The 17,582-nt window shown below is 42.6% G+C and overlaps 1 protein-coding gene across 1 annotated transcript in view; it reads right to left on the bottom strand.

Moving 5' to 3' along the window:
• LOC138436397 (tRNA (guanine-N(7)-)-methyltransferase-like) overlaps window positions 1-17,582 on the bottom strand; it is a 115,294-nt gene that overhangs the window by 68,961 nt on the left and 28,751 nt on the right. Inside the window, exon 4 of the mRNA XM_069581990.1 lies at window positions 2,088-2,184. Within this exon, the coding sequence (XP_069438091.1) occupies window positions 2,088-2,184 (97 nt within the window). The remainder of the gene's footprint in view (window positions 1-2,087; window positions 2,185-17,582) is intronic.

Below are 17,582 nucleotides of genomic sequence, written 5' to 3' on the forward strand. Positions count from 1 at the left end.
GGAGAAATTGCATTGTGATGGAGAAAGGTGACGTAGCAGAGTTATTCTGATCTTTAAGTCAGTAAAAATTTAAAGTAGCTGCATTAAAAAAAAAAAAGAGGTAGTTTTACAATAAAGCAATACTAAGAATTTCAAAGTTGGTTTTGCTGCTCATCAAAGTTAACATGACTAAAACGATATGCTTCATTTGAGAAGGCTAGGGAACTCACATATGCTGTTCCTGTGAGTAAGCTGGCTCAGTATTTGGCATTGGCAAAAAAGTTTTGTTAGTTCAAACAAAGTTTTATTTAAAAAAGAAAAACAGAGCAGTATGCTTAATGCTAAAGGGGTCTCTTTGCTCTTGAAGTCAAGACTCAAAGACTGTTACCGAGCATTTGAGAAGAAACAGTGAAAAACAGTTTACTCTTCAGCAGTAAACTCCAAGCAACTCAGATATCGCTGTCCTATTTGTATCAGTAAATAAGTACTAGTGTTCCAAGAGAAACAAAATAATTGAAGCATTCAAATCCAAATGTATACCATCCTTAAATGTTAAACCTGAAGCACAGTTCCTTCATGGTGTAACTTAAACATCAATCCTCCTGCATAGAAAATAATGAATGTGTAAGAGAAAGACCTGTAGAACAGTCCCGTCAATAATAGGAGCTAAAACTAACACTTAAGTGATGATACAACCATGGAGAGAACTTTAGTCAATGGAGCTACATAATACAATACAATTCTTCCTTGTGCTTTTTTTCTTTTTTGTTTTTTTGATCATGCCCACTGCATATACTTTATTTTTATTTTTTTTAATTTTAATTGCAGGCTGATGACTTTACAATATTGTGGTGGTTCTGCCACACATTCACATGAATCAGCCACGGGTGTACATGTGTTCCCCATCCTGACCCTCCCTCCACCTCCCTCCCCATCCCATCCCTCAGGGTCATCCCAGTGCACCAGCCCTGAGCACCGTCTCATGCGTCTAACTGGGACTGGCAATCTATTTCACACATGATAATATACATGTTTCAATGCTATTCTCTCAAATCATCCCACCCTTGCCTTCTCCCACAGAGTTCAAAAGACTGTTCTTCACATCTGTGTCTCTTGGTTTTTTTCTTTAGACTATATTACAAATTGCAGGGCTCAACTAGGATTTTTCAGTGCTCACATGAATATAATGAATTTACCTTATTACAACCAGACTATCCTTCATTCTCAACACTTGGAGCCTTCTAGTCATAGTTTTTGCTAATGCCAGAGCAATGCAGTAGAGTCCACAAGAGAACTGAACTGATGTGGATGTGAACTTGTGGTTTTAGGAATCCACTCCTTCCACAGCCTAGCAATTACTAGAAGGCTCTAAGGGGAAATTAATTTATAGGAGACCTTCAAAACTTATCATCTAGGCAAAAATGCAAGCACATAACTTTTGTAAATGAGGGACTAAAGAATTTATATGATAGCTTGCTGGTTGGTGCCCTTAAAGAGTTTATTCACCTGTAAAATGTGAGCAGTTTATTCGTAAGTGATTCACTGACTACAAACAAGGTCAAATTATTTCCCCTCTTGAGACCAATAAGTCACCTTAATGTTCAAGAGACAAGAGACCATACACATCGAGCGTACAAAAATCAAGGGGAAAATAGTTGTGTATTCCCACCTCACGGGCTTTTGTGCCCCATTATTTAATGAAGTCAATTATTACATTCAGATGGAAACTCAAACTATAAGATATATTTCAGACTTACCAAGATCTTCTAATCTTCAACTGTTAGAAATTACTTCTCTGTTTTAAAAGAAATTGCCAAGTTTAAAGCATTAATAGAATAGTGCTCTGGAAGCCCAAGAATGGTGATACACCAGTTTGCAAAATTTTGCCTCAGACTCCAAGTTTGAATCTAGAATTTATAAGGCAGTGAGACAAAAGATACTATTGTGAACCATGCTTCGTACTTATTTAAATGAACTGTTTACAAATGATTTGCCAGTGAACACAAGCTCTGACAGTCCCTCAAAACTTTGAAAATTATTCTTTAAAAAGCCACTGGAAGTGGTAGTCTTCTAGGATGCAGGAATGGAGTACAAACTTGCTGACTCACCTTCTCGGGCTGGAGTCCCCAACTGGGAGCAGTGTGAGGTAGTCTTGAGGAAGGGTGGAGCACCAGACAGGTATTCTAGGAGGAGCTACGCAGGCACCTGAAAAGGTCCACAGTGTTCTTAGAATTCCGGCTAACTTTCATCTTAGACATGCTAAATCATTCCCATTTTAACTTTTAATGAAAGAGAAAAATACACAAGCTTTTAGCTTCAAATGGTTTTTCACAAAAAGAATTTTTCCTCCTCTCGTGGGCCCTCTCCTCTGGTCATCTGACTGCAATGCCTGTGGGGTAGATTGGTTTGGTTTCAATTAGTGTGCCTTTGAAAGAGGAATTTTCGTTGTTTCTCTGAAAGGTCATTTGATGGGCCCATGGTGTTCTAGGAAAGATGCTGTGCCTTCTTTTTCTCCTGACCAAAGTTCTCTGAAATACCACAATAATTTCTTGAAAGCAGTTTAGCAGTTAGACATTTGGAAAACTGCCTAACGCCAGGGTCTAAAAATGAAGCTGAAGGGGAGAACTTGGGGTTTTCAGTCTTTAAAAAATAAAAACAAAACCATGCCACATTCTTCCTTGGTGAGTACAAATGACAACCACTGGCTAACCTAAGAAACAGGGTAACTTGGCACCAGTTCTTTTGACCATTCACTTGCCTAATACTGTGAGAATGTGAAACTCTGCCATGACATTAGTTATAAAGAAAGCCAAAGAAAGAAATCTTGGCCACAAGATGGGAATTGACGCAATTCTTATGTCTGCCACATTCAGACTATGCCTTTTGCAGATGTTTCTGGGTTTATTTATAGAAAGGTTGACTTTAGTAACAAGACCATGTTCCATTAATGACACTTTTTAAAAATATACTAAAACACCCAACTACTTTTATTGTGAATAGGAAATACCACCCCCCAAAAGTTGATAGTCCTTAAAGTCTTAGCTATGACATAAAACACAGTATCAAATTAGAAACAGTATAGAACTATCTGCTGCTGCTGCTAAGTCACTTCAGTCGTGTCCGACTCCGTGCGACCCCATAGACGGCAGCCCACTAGGCGCCCCCGTCCCTGGGATTCTCCAGGCAAGAACACTGGAGTGGGTTGCCATTTCCTCCTCCAATGCATGAAAGTGAAAAGTGAAAGTGAAGTCACTCAGTCGTATCCAACTCTCAGCGACCCCATGGACTGCATCCTACCAGGCTATTCCATCCATGGGATCCTCCAGGCAAGAGTACCGGAGTGGGGTGCCATTGCCTTCTCCAACTATCTGGTGGACCCCAAATCTGAGGCAAGCTATCAGAAAATATATACATTCCAAACACAACTGAGGAAGGGAAAATCAGAGCAAACCTCCCTCTTCCAGAGAGCACTGGGTTCTCCCTGTTCAGCTTCTACACCCCTGCGTGGAGACACTGCTTCCAAATCTGGTTACTAGTCAAGTACTTCATAGAAGTCAATAGCTGTTGTAAAAGTGCCCTTCATTTTCAGGTTACTTTTTCCATGGTGTTACAGCTCCAAGTGCAGAGGTACATTAGTGCATGCTTCTAAGTTTTAAAGAAAAGAGTAGCACTCACATTAAAATATTTTCTAATGAAAATGAACAGGCTTTAAGCCAACTAGATACCATAGAATTCCTGTATCATCATCTTCTATCAGATGGGTTAGAGCCTTCTGGCTTCAACAAGACCTACCTACCTCCTCAAGAAGCTACAAGACAGACACAGATTTGCAGCTAACACCCCTTTGGTAAAAGAGCATGTCCACGGATTATGACATTGTCCAAAAAGCAAGAGGGGTCCACCCTGCTGGGAGAGAGGGCTTGCAGAGAACTGGGTGGTGAATTCAGAGCCATGTGAGAAGAGGCAAAATAGACCAATCACCCTGATTTCTACCTTGGACTTAGAAGCTAGCTGTATGTAGTTTGGCTGGCAAAGGGATTCTTATGTATCTAATTCAGAATTTCTTTCCCCATCCATCTTCTTTTCTTTAAAGCCTCATCACTCTTTTTAGCTTTGCTTTTAAGCAAGTCTTTTGGAATTAAAGTAGTTTTTAAAATTGACATTTGTTGTTGTTTAGTCGCAAAGTAGTGTCCGACTCTGTGACCCCATGGACTGCAGCACGCCAGGCTTCCCTGTCCTTCACTGTCTCCCAGAGTTTGCTCAGATTCATGTCCATTAAGTCCAGATGCTATCTAACCATCTCACCCTCTGCTGCTCCCTTCTCCTTTTGCCTTCTATCTCTCCCAGCATGAGGGTCTTTTCCAATGAGTCAGCTCTTCACATCAGGTGGCCAAAGTATTGAAGCTTCAGCTTCTGTTTCAGTCCTTCCAATGAACATTCAGGGTTGATTTCCTTTAGGACTGACTGGTTTGGTCTCCTTGCTGTCCAAGGGACTCTCAAGAGTCTTCTCTAGCACCAGAGTTCGAAAGCATCAGTTCTTCTGTGCTCAGCCTTCTTTATGGTCCAACTCTCACATCTGTACATGACTGGCTTCCTGCCAAAAACCAGATCAAGTTTGCCAGGCTTGTGAGGAAACCACCTTGGCAGATCTTCTAGTTCCAGTCAAGCCTTCCTGTGGACCACTTACAGCACAGGAAGAAATCTGGGCTGCAACCTCATGAAACATCCTGAGCCCCAGCTGCCCCCCTAGGACCTTCCTGACTTCCTAATACAAAGAAACTAGGTGAGATAAAATGCTTAAGTCCCTAAGTTTCTGGCAACTTGTTATGCAGCAATAGATATTATCGCCCAAACAGCCTTTATTTAAATTAGCTCCTAAGAATGCAAACAGAAGTTGTTGATGTAAATGAACACAGTACCAGGATATTATGGGCTTTCCAGGTGGTTTAGGGTAAAGAATCTGCCTGTCAATGCAGAAGTCACATGAGATGCAACCTCTGGATAAGGAAGATCGCCTGGAGTAGTAAATGGCAAGCCACTCCAGTACTCTTGCCAGGATAATGCCACGGACAGAGGAGACAGGTGGGCTACAGTCCATGGGGTCGCAAAGAGTCAGACGATTAAGTGACTGTGCATGCACACATAGGATATTGCAATTCCTATATACTGAGTCCAAGCAAAACAGGATGATTAAGGATAACTCAAGAGCAAAGTAAATCCCAGTTTCTAAGAGGTGTTGCCTTTTTTTCCCATTAGAATGCAGAGAATGCAAAAAAAAAAAAAAAAAAAATTTTTTTTTTTCCCAAGAAGGCAGGCCCTTCCTTTGCTTGTATTAATAGATGTCTCTGCACAACTGCTGATTAATTGTTGGATATACTCTCTTTCCCCAAACTAGGTCCACCAGGATGGATAATAAATGGACAGCAGGGGCATTTTTATTACTGTAGAAATCAGTAAAGAGCTTATCACTGCCTATTCAAGTCTCACAGGTGATATAAGAAAAAGCCTAAAGGAAGCTACTCTCTGCTCTCCAAGATGCTGGAAAGTTCAAAAAGCACATTCCTTCTTATTGAAAAAAGAAAGCCATCTAACATTCAAATGTAAATATTCAACTGTAAATAAAATGTGATGGCACATTTTCATAAGTGCTATCCCTTTGTTTTCACAAAATAAAACCACAAATATAAAAATCAGAAATTCTCCTAAATTTCTAATTTTTTTCTAATAAAAGAAAGGTAGGAACATTCAGTTTTTTTTTTCCCTTTTTTTGATACCAAAGCTCACAGATGTCCCACATCTTTGAATCATCAGCTCTGCTAAGAGCAACATGCAAAGGTAGTAAGGGAAGTACCCTGGGTTCTACATATTCCATATGAAATATTAAAACAGTAACATGACTACAGAAACAGTAACAGAGGCTTTCTACGGAAATGAATCCATTATGAGGCTATCAGCTATATTAGTTTGTAAAGCACAGAGCAATGGTAGTAACAATAAAAATAATTATTCAATTTTAATAAACATTTACTAACTCCTTACTATATTTAAAATACACTAGAAATTTAAGGGGCTTTCCTGGTGGCTCAGATGGTAAAGAATCTGCCTATAATGCAGGAGACCGGGGTTCAGTCCCTGCGTCGGGAAGATCCCCTAGAGAAGGGAATAGCAACCCACTCCAGTACTCTTGGGGCTTCCCTGGTGGCTCAGATGGCTAAAAACAAACAAACAAACAAACAGATAGTAAAGAAATTATGAAGGTAAAGTAACAAATGAATTTCATTCTATCAACTGTGCAGCTTTGTGAGATGTAACTAATATTGTGTTGGCCAACCCAATATGTAGTAATAATACCACCAAATAAATGTTTTGGAAGCATTAAAGAGACTTGTAAAAAAAGCCTACAGTAGAGTTCATATCCTGGGAGATGATCAAGGAGTTTTTGTGAAATAAGTCTTTCTACTTGTATTATGGCTGTAAATTTTCTTAGCTTTTTCATATTAAGATGTTTGAAGTCCCTTAGATGACAAAGATGAGGTTCACAAAGATTAGACAATTTGATTTGAACCCAGTTAATGTCTTTTAAATGGTTGAACCCATGTATCCTATGGCTCCTGCATTGGCAGGTGGATTCTTTACCACTTGAGCCACCTAGAAGCCTAAGTAATAGTTCAGTTTGCTCAGTTGTATCCGACTCTTTGTGACCCCATGGGCTGTAGCACGCCAGGCTTCCCTGTCCATCACCAACTTCCGAAACTTGCTCAAACTCATGTCCATTGAGTCTTTGATGCCATCCAACCATCTCTTCCTCTGTTGTCTGCTTCTCCTCCTGCCTTCAATCTTTCCCAGCATTGGGGGCCTTTCCAATGAATCAGTTCTTTGCATCAGGTGGCCAAAATGTTGAAGTTTCAGCTTCATCATCAGTCTTTCCAATGAATATTCAGGACTGATTTCCTTTATGATTGACTGGTTTGATCTCCTTGCAGTCCAAGGGACTCTCAAGAGTCTTCTCCAACACCACAGTTCAAAAGCATTAATTCTTCGGCACTTAGCTTTCTTTACAGTCTAACTCTCACATCCATACATGACTACTGGAAAAACCATAGCTTTGACTAGATGGACCTTTGTTGGCAAAGTAATGTCTCTGCTTTTCAATATGCTGTCTAGGTTGGTTGTAACTTTTCTTCCAAGGAGCAAGCATCTTTTAATTTCATGGGTGTAGTCACCATCTGCAGTGATTTTGGAGCCCAAAAATATAGTTGCTCACTGTATCCACTGTTCCCCCATCAATTTGCCATGAAGTGATGAGACCAAATGCAACGAGCTTAGTTTTCTGAATGTTGAGCTTTAAGCCAACTTTTCCACTCTCCTCTTTCACTGTCATCAAGAGGCTCTTTAGTTCCTCTTCGCTTTCTGTCATGAGGGTGGTGTCATCTGTGTGTCTGAGGTGATTGATATTTCTCCCAGCAATCTTGATTCCAGCTTGTGCTTCATCCAGCCTGGCATTTCTTATGATGTACTCTACATATAAGTTAAATAAGCAGGGTGACAATATACAGCCTTGATATACTCCTTCCCCAATTTGGAAGCAGTCTACTGTTCCATGTCCAGTTCTAACTGTTGCTTCTTGACCTGTATACAGATTTCTCAGGAGGCAGGTAAGGTGGTCTGGTATTCCCATTTCTTGAAGAATTTTTCACAGTTTGTTGTGATCCACACAAAGGCTTTGGTGAAGTCAATAAAGCAGAAAAAGATGTTTTTCTGGAACTCTCTTGCTTTTTTGATGATCCATGGGGTCGCAAAGAGCCAGATGGGACTGAGTGACTAAGGCACACCCACAAGGGGTGCTGGCAATTTAATCTCTGGCTCCTCTGCTTTTTCTAAATTCAGGTTGAACATCTGGAAGTTCACAGCTCGTGTACTGTTGAAGAGTTATTTTCAGAAGATCAACTGCAGAGTTTGTAGAAAGTAGCCTCAAATCATCTAGGTGTCTTTACTGAAGATCCTTTACTCTAGCTTGAGTTGGCCCCAAACCAAGAACACTGTTAAATGCATCCAGATGAAAGGACAAACATAACCTCGCTAATGAAGCTGTGCTTCCCTATAGAACACCTACCAGAGGAATGTGACACTGGGACACATGAGAGAACTACATCCAGCAGCTCTGGGAAAAGGGCCGCAGGATGACTGCTGTGGCCCAGTGATCAGGGCGGAACACGTGGCTGGATTAACGACTTCATCCAGCGAGCACTGGGAAAAGGGCCGAAGGATGACTGCTGTGGCCCAGCAATCAGGAGGAACACGTGGCTGGATTAACGACTACATCCAGCGAGCACTGGGAAAAGGGCTGAAGGATGACTGCTGTGGCCCAGCAATCAGGAGGAACACGTGGCTGGATTAACGACTTCATCCAGCGAGCACTGGGAAAAGGGCCGAAGGATGACTGCTGTGGCCCAGTGATGAGGGTGGAACACGTGGCAGGATTAACGACTACATCCAGCAGCTCTGGGAAAAGGGCCACGGGATGACCGCTGTGGCCCAGTGATCAGGGCGGAACACGTGGCAGGATTAACGACTACATCCAGCGAGCACTGAGAAAAGGGCCACGGGATGACTGGTGTGGCCCAGCAGTCAGGAGGAACACATGGCTGGATTAACGACTTCATCCAGCGAGCACTGGGAAAAGGGCCGAAGGATGACTGCTGTGGCCCAGTGATGAGGGTGGAACACGTGGCAGGATTAACGACTACATCCAGCAGCTCTGGGAAAAGGGCCACGGGATGACCGCTGTGGCCCAGTGATCAGGGCGGAACACGTGGCAGGATTAACGACTACATCCAGCGAGCACTGAGAAAAGGGCCACAGGATGACTGGTGTGGCCCAGCAGTCAGGAGGAACACATGGCTGGATTAACGACTTCATCCAGCGAGCACTGGGAAAAGGACTGTAGGATGACTGGTGTGGCCCAGCAATCACGCGGAACACGTGGCTGGATTAACGACTACATCCAGCGAGCACTGGGGAAAGGACCACAGGATGACTGGTGTGGCCCAGTGATCAGGGCGGAACACGTGGCTGGATTAACGTTTTAAGAGGAAACCAATGGGAGAGACATGTTAGGTAGGAAAAAGACTTGCAGAATAGAAAAGGAAGCAGAAACAGGCTTCTTCAGCAAAGGACATATCATAAGGCTGTCTTTGTCACTTCTCAGAAAGTGCAAGGCTCTGGGAAGGCACAGTGATTTTCAGAAGAATTTAGGTGGAATTGCTATACCCTTCTGAACCCCTATACTCCTCCAAGACTGGCACAAACTCAAAAGAAATTAACTGGCCTTTAATTTAAATGAAGTAAACTACAAAGGTTAAAAAACAAACAACACCTGATAAAGTTGTGAATTGTTATCAGCAGATAACAATTTCTCTGAATACAATGAAAAGATTCTTCGGCAGCTTCCACAGTCTGTTGTGTTATTTGTCAGACCCACGCCCCTCCTGCATCATGGAATTCTGTCTCGTTTCTTCTTTACAGTCCCAGCGCCTAGCACCAAATCTAGCACACTCAATAAACGAGGATGAAGGGCAGGCCAGGAGGAGGGTCTAGATAAAGCAGGAATTTGACATGCTATTTCCTGAGGTGGCAATGCAGGCAGCCAGCTGACAAATTTCTCTTTTCCTTTTCTCCCTACAAGGACGGACTGGTGGGGGAGACTGGAGGAGGGTAATTTTTTTAACTGAAAGAAAACAATTTTTAACTAACAAACCTGTGGCTTTATTTTTGCATTAATGTAAGTGAAAGCTCAAATACTGATTTCAACTGACACTCCCCAATCACCCTGGAAATTTTCCTAAAAACTACAGATTGATCTAGTTAACCTCTTCCTAGCTTATCAGATTTCATTATTCAGCTGGATTGTTATCAATTAACCATCTGTTCAATACTGCTATCAGACAACAGGAAAAATCCCAAGGTTGTTTTTAAATACCTGACAGTTCTGACTAGAAGGTTGTTTGCATGGATGTTTTAAACTTTCTCCCATTTTTTTCCCTAATGGTTTCAAGAGAACTAATTTTTAAAAGCCCCTACCCTAGGTGGTTCAGTGGTAAAGAATTTGCCTGCCAATGCAGGAGCCACAATAGATGTGGGTTTGATAAGATCTCCTGAAAGAGAAAATGGCAACCCTATACCAGTGTTCTTGCCTGGAGAATCCCATGAACAGAGAAGCCTGGTGGGCTACAGTCTATGGGGTTGGAAAGAGTTGGACACGACTTAGTGACTAAACATGAGGGATTTCTTTTTTAAATAATGTGAATTAATTTCAAGTGACAATGATTTTCATTCTTCATTTAAAATAAGGGACGGTAGAAAATGTTTAGCCTGTGTCTAAAAAGAAAAATAATAATAAAGAGCAAAGAATATTCTACTACTAAAATTGAAAATTACTATAGTATGTTGGCATGTTCAAGTACATGTTAAACAATTACCTAATTTCCTAAATTACACTGTTTCAAAATTACGTTAATCTTGAATAAATGTCATTTCAATACAAAGAAAAGTATAAGCAATAAGGCTACCTTAAACTGAAGAAAAGAGTATCTTTTAAAAGAGTATGTTCAAACAATACTTATGCCAGGCACTTGCGTGGATTACACTTCACCTATTTCTGAAACCTTATCGTTTCTTGCCCGAATGTCTTCAAGAAGGGACATCCTTGGATCGTTTTTGGAATTACCATCTCCCACAGTTTGTGGTCCACTTTTGATGTACTCTCTCCCCTTGCTGACAGCACATGGTATTGACTACAATGCTGTGTTAATAACGCCCACTTTGGCTCCAGGCTAATCAAAAGAAAGCTGAGAGGGGAGACTGCACAGATCACAGCACCTATGATGGATTCAACTCAGACCTTGTTCCCGTTCATACCAGCTCGCTGTGTAGTGATGAACTCCCAGGTGTGGGAAAACGGCAGAAACACACAAGGGCTACAAGAGGGGAAAGAGGATAAAGAAGGGGAAATTATTAAAGCCAACAGAAGCAGCAGCAAGTCACAGAGAACTTCACCAGAGTTGTGAGACGCCAATGACTACAGGTCAGACACGAGGGGAACTCAGAGAATAAGCCAATGGATATCTCATCTCCCACACACTTTGGAAAGAATCTGGGTTAGGAGGGCAGAAGGGCTCCCCTAAAAGGCAAGCTGCCCTGGCATACTATGCACAGTCTGCATCTCAGAAGTCCCCAAAGGGCACATGGAATCCAGAAGCCCTGATGGCCCCTGCTGACCCAAGAAGCGCAATGTCACATGCACTGTATGAATTCAGGGCTCCAAAGAGCAAACTCGCCTTGTCCTCTACACGTCCTAGAGGCAGAACAGCCCGCACCCTCCCCCAGCTCTGCCGAAGTAACTTTGGAACAGTCAGAACCTCCCTGGGCCTCAGGGTCTCATCTGCAGGGCCAGCTCTGGGAAATGAGTGCAGCTGAGTGTCTGTTCACTGGCAACATCCCTCTGGCACTGGAAGGCCACAAGATCCTGGAGGAGGAGGACCTGATGCATGTCAATCATCAAGGCCACGCCCACCTTCCTGGTGCAGGGAGAACCCAGATTGGGATGCTGGGGAAACCAGACTACATGCCAAGTATTTCAGGCCTTTCAGACTGAGGGCAGGCTCGTTACACGCCAGAGACCAGGAGAACTGTCTGCTTCTTCTGATGTTTCTCTCAACACTGTAGTTTACAGCCTTTTCTGTGTCAAGCCACCGGGTCTCCCGCATTGGAGGCAGACGCTTTAACCTCGAAGCCACCAGGGAAGCCCGTTCTAAGTACTTTATGCATATTATTTCATTTACTTTCATTAATTCATAAGAATCTCTCATTTTCTTTTAGCCACAGACTTTACTGTTTGAATATTTGCAATTACTATTCTATACACAAATTTTAATTTCTTACAAAGCTCTATATTCTGTATTGCTAGGTCACTTCACTGTCCATTTTATGCCACATTTCCATCCAGAACTATTTCCCCAAATCACAATCTGGCTGATTGTATGCTGTTGTTCAGTTGCTAAGTTGTGTCCAACTCTTTGCGATGCCATGGACTGTAGCCCACCAGGCTCCTCTGTCCATGGGATTCTCCAGACAAGAATACTGGAGTGGGTTGCCATTTCCTTTCCTAATTCCTGATTTTCTGATGAGGTAAGAGACATGGGGTGGTTAGACAGTTTACAACCCAGCCCCCTGCCGCCGTGCACCACGCCCTCCCCTACGCCCCGCTAGCACACAGCAGTCAGCACACACGCCCAGTCCTGCTATTGCGTCCATGCTCTGAAGCTCCCCTGGCACGGAACCCAGCAGCTGGCTCTCCTGACGAGAAGGCCTTCTCTCCCGCAAATGACTGATTTCAGCCATCCCTCCCTAACTTCCACATCAGTAAGATGGGGTAAGACCACCACCTTCCCCCCATTGAAACAGAATGCTTCTATGTGAAAATGACTAACCAATATATGAAAAGATGCTCTACACCAGGGGTCCCCAACCCCTAGACTGGTACCAGTTCATCGTCTGTTAGGAACTGATTCGCACAGCAGGAGGTAAGTGGTGGGTAGAAAGTGAAGAAGAATCAAAGAACCTCTTGATGAAAGTGAAAGGAGAGTGAAAACGTTGGGTTAAAGTTCAACATTCAGAAAATTAAGATCATAGCATCTGGTCCCATCACTTCATGGGAAATAGATAGGGAAACAATGGAAACAGTGAGAGACTTTATTTTGGGGGGCTCCAAAATCACTGCAGATGGTGACTGCAACCATCAAATTAAAAGACTCTTGTTCCTTGGAAGAAAAGTTATATGCTAGACAGCATATTAAGAAGCAGAGACATTACTTTACCAACAAAGGTCCATCTAGTCAAGGCTATGGTTTTTCCAGTAGTCATGTATGGATGTGAGAGTTGGACTGTGAAGAAAGCTGAGTGTCGAAGAATTGATGCTTTTGAACTGTGGTGTTGGAGAAGACTCTTGAGAGTCCCTTGGACTGCAAGGAGATCCAACCAGTCCATTCTAAAGGAGATCAGTCCTGGGTGTTCATTGGAAGGACTGATGCTAAAGCTGAAACTCCAATACTTTGGCCACCTGATGCAAAGAGCTGACTCATTGGAAAAGGCTCTGATACTGGAAGGGATTGGGGGCAGGAGGAGAAGGGGACAACAGAGGATGAGATGGCTGGATGGCATCACCGACTCGATGGACCTGAGTCTGAGTAAACTCTGGGAGTTGGTGATGGACAGGGAGGCCTGGCGTGCTGCGATTCATGGGGTCACAGAGAATCGGACACAACTGAGCAACTGAACTGAACTGAACTGATGCGAAGAACTGACTCATTGGAAATGACTCTGATGCCGGAAAAGATTGAAGGTGGGAGGAGAAGGGGACAACAGGATGAGATGGCTAGATGGCATCACTGACTCGATGGACGTGAGTTTGAGTAGGCTCTGGGAGTTGAACAGGGAAGCCTGGCGTGCTGCAGTCCATGGAGTTGCAGAGTCGGACACGACTGAGTGACTGAACTGAACTGAGCAAGCAAAGCTTCATCTGTATTTACAGCCAATCCCCATCACATGCATTACCACCTGAGCTCTGCCTCCTATGGTTCTGCGCGGCATTACATTCTCATAGGAGCTCGAATCTTACTGTGAACTCTGCATGTGAGGGATCTAGCTTGCCCATTCCTTACGAGAATCATCTTGAAACCATCCCCCCGATGCCTGTCCCAGTCTGTGGAAAACTTATCTTCCACAAAACCAGTCCCTGGTGCCAAAAAGGTTGGAGATGTCTGCTCTACACTGTATGTCATCAGGGCAAATGAACACAATGAGATCCACTATACGCCTATTAGAATGGCCCAGATCTGGAACAGACACCACCAGATGCTGGTGAGACTGTGGAGCAACAGGAACTCATTCACTGCTGGTGGGAATGCAAGACAACGCGGTCACTTTGGAAGGCAGTTTGGTGGTTTTCTTATAAAACTAAACATACTCTTAGCATACAATCTTGCAACTGTGCTCCCTGGTACTCACCCAAAGAAGTTAAAAGCTATGTGCACACAACACCTGCACATGGGTATTTGCAGCAGCTTTATTCATAACTGCCGAAACTCGAAAGTACCCAAGACGTCCTCCAACAGATGCATGGATAAATAAACTGTGCCACATCCAGACAGCGGAATATTACTTAGCATTAAAAAGAAATGAGCTAACAAGCCCTGAAAAGACATAGAGGAAACATAAATGCCTGTTACTAAGTGAAAGAGCCAATCTGAAGAGGCTGCATACTATAATTCCAATGATATGACATTTAGGAATAGGTAAAAGCATGGAGACAGTAAAAAGACTAGGGGTTGCCAGTGGTTAGGAGAGAGGGTGAGATGAATGGGCAGAGCACAGAGGATTTTCAGGGTAGTGAAAATACTCTGCATGAGGTTATAATGGTGGATACATATCATTATTTGTATGTCATTAGGATACATTTGTCCAAACACACAGAATGTACAATACCAAAAGCTAACAGTAATGTAAACTATGGGCTTTCTACCACAAGGACGTGTTACTGTAGGCTAGTCAGCTGTAACAAACGTGCCACTCTGGAGAGGGATGTTGATGATGGGGTAAGCTATGTGTATGAGGGGGTGGGGGTAAACAGGAAATCTCTGTACCTCCCCCTTGATCTTACTGTAAATCTAAAACTGCTTTAAAAAAATGAAGTCTTCAAAGTCATCCCCAACAACAGCTGGCACACTGCAGATACCCAATAATTGCTAATTCACTCCTTCACCTCATGTAATCACTACTCTGCCACCCTCTGCCCAGCCCTCCATGTTTACATCTAGCTGAGGCCCTGGTCATACTGGCTCCCTGCATAGCCAAAGAGCAATCATAGGACGGAGAATGCCTTTCCCCCCAAAAGCACCAATGTGTGTGCCCCCGTGACGGACACAACCTGAATCTAGGGATGCCCGGGGAGCCATGGACAGCAGAGGACTTGTCTGAAGCCAGCAACAAAAGATCCCCCGTTTCTAGGCTGTTGGCCGGTATACTACTGCAACAGGCCACAGGCCCACAGTTACAGCATTTGACAGAAAAAAAAAAACACAAACCTTTAGCAACAGAACAACTGTGGGATGTCTTTTAGAACATCTTTCTGTACAGTGCAGCAAAGGCACGTTACCCTCAGAGTTTACCTGAAAGTTCGCTCCTACTACTACCAGCCAACAGATCGGGGAAAATCAAAACCCCACACTCAGAATCCACGTGACCTGCATGTGAAAAATGAAAGGCTCACAAGCAGGTCTGTATCACCACCCTGGATGTTTTCCTCTGGACACATTCCAGCTTGTTAATGTTCAGAAAACTTGGCTCCCAAATGGCCTGATTTGCACAGAAGATTTATTACCTGTGCTGATCCCTCCTTGGCTTTTTTGGGTTAAACTATTTTCATTAAATGTTAAATAGGTAGAAAATATGAAGAATGAGATGGTTAGATAGCATCACTGACTCAATGGACATGAATCTGAGCAAACTTCAGGAGACAGTGAGGACAGGGAAGCCTGGTATGCTACAGTCCATGGGGTCAGAGTCAAACATGACTCAGCAACTGAACAACAAAGAATTTCAAGGGAGCAAACATTTGTGTACCCACAACCAATTTTACAAAGAAAAAGTAAATTACTAAAACCTCTGAAGCTCCTTTTGACTCTTCCTTATACACTCCCTTTATCCTCCACTAGCAGGCAATAACTCTCCTAAATTCTGTGTTTATTCTTGCCTTTTAAAAATAGTCAAATCACACTTCTGTATGCCTAAACTACTGTATCCATAAAATCTGTTTAGTGTGCTTAAATCTCTGAACTTCATCTAAGTAGAATTAGACCACATATGATCTTTGCAATCTGCTTTTTCCACTCAACATTATGTTGATATATGAATCAGTGATCCATTCATTTTCAAAGCCGGGGAAGGGGCTGACACGCACAGGTGTGGGCTGAGGCTCGCTGTTTCTGGGCAGCATCTCTTCTGACCGAGTGCTGCCATGCTTTACTGGCTGTTCATCATCTCCAGTATTACTCCATTCTACAGTAGTTCACTGTATAAACTATACCACAGTTACGTTTTATACAATTGATGTTTTGTTTTCTTCCAGATGTTTTGTGGTGGGCCACGTGAAGTGCTGTGAACAGTGGTGGCCATAACAATATCCGTTTTCAACTTTATTAAAATCAGTTTTCCTGAAAACTGTGGTAATAACCACTGGGGTTCGTAAAATTTCCTAGATAAAATCCAACTTTTTTTTTTTAATGAAAAAGTGCAAATTAGAAAGGAAAACAGCAAAGAACACTACCCTTAGGAGGATATGATCAGTTTCTCAAAACATTGGCTTAAATTATACACATGTATCTGTGTGTCTACCCGTGTCAGTAAGTGAGTGCCTTACTATGGGTGACAGTCAAAAGGCTCAGAATCGCCTTCTAGTTGATTAACTCTCTTTGCCTATGTCAAATTTAACTCTTTTTGCCTTTGTCAAATTTACCAGATTTACCATTTACCGTTTTGATTTTTAAGTTCCAATCACATATTTACTTAATTTCTCAAAGCTCTATCTAGTTCTCAGACCTCCTCTGTCATGGTTACATTCATTCGCTATTTACTCACATTTTCAACCTTCTCATTGCTTCAGTACAAAGCTGTTTCACGTTCTCTGTCTGACAGCTGTATCTGGAATCACTACATGTCTAATTCTGTTCCTACTATTTTGTCTGGTTCTATTGGTTCTTTGCTTTACTTATCTGTTTTATAGTTTTTGACTGTGAGTTAAGTTTTCTTGTGGTTACATTTTTTTGAACTCTTTGAAGCCTAGATTGAACAAAGATTCCTCCAGAAAGACCCTGTGCCTGCTTCTGCCTTGAGCTACTATGCCGGAACCACTGTTTACAACTGTATACATTTCCCCCTTTGGGGGCTCACCTGGATAGATCCAAATTAGGGCTGTAAACCTGCATGGATACTGGTTACTGGTTATAAAATATTAGATAGGCAGTTTTCCTTCGAGTTGCTAAGGGGCTGGGAGGAGGTCAGGGGGAAAGCTGTGTTTCTTGTTCAACACTGCGCTATGGAAGTAGCCTTCAGGGAGGTGGTCCCAGAGTTCTGTGGAGACATCTTATATCAAACATTTTCCCCTAGCACAGACTCTGGGCTTTGTCTCCTGTCTCCAAAGCAACAGGAGCCCGAGGAAATCAAAGCATACATTTGCTGGATTTGGCAAGCGCTCTCACGCTGGATGTCCACTCACCTCTCTGGGTTCTCACTTTCACTTTCAATCCATGTTTCTTTCTCAACAATTTTATAGCCATATTTATAAAATTTATCTAGCATTTTTATTTTTAGTTTGTGGTGGAAAAATAGAGTATACAATCTCAAATACCACCAGAAATGAAAGTTTGGGCTAACTTCTTAAACAACCGGTATTTCCTATTAGCTTGTACTGAACTTGTTCCACTAAAACCATTAGGTGTTTTTCATATGAGCTGTGTTGTTTCCTCATTCCTGTCCTTGCATAACTGTTA

Source organism: Ovis canadensis, chromosome 3 (genome assembly GCF_042477335.2).
Source record: "Ovis canadensis isolate MfBH-ARS-UI-01 breed Bighorn chromosome 3, ARS-UI_OviCan_v2, whole genome shotgun sequence".
In the NCBI taxonomy this organism is placed as follows: domain Eukaryota; kingdom Metazoa; phylum Chordata; class Mammalia; order Artiodactyla; family Bovidae; genus Ovis; species Ovis canadensis.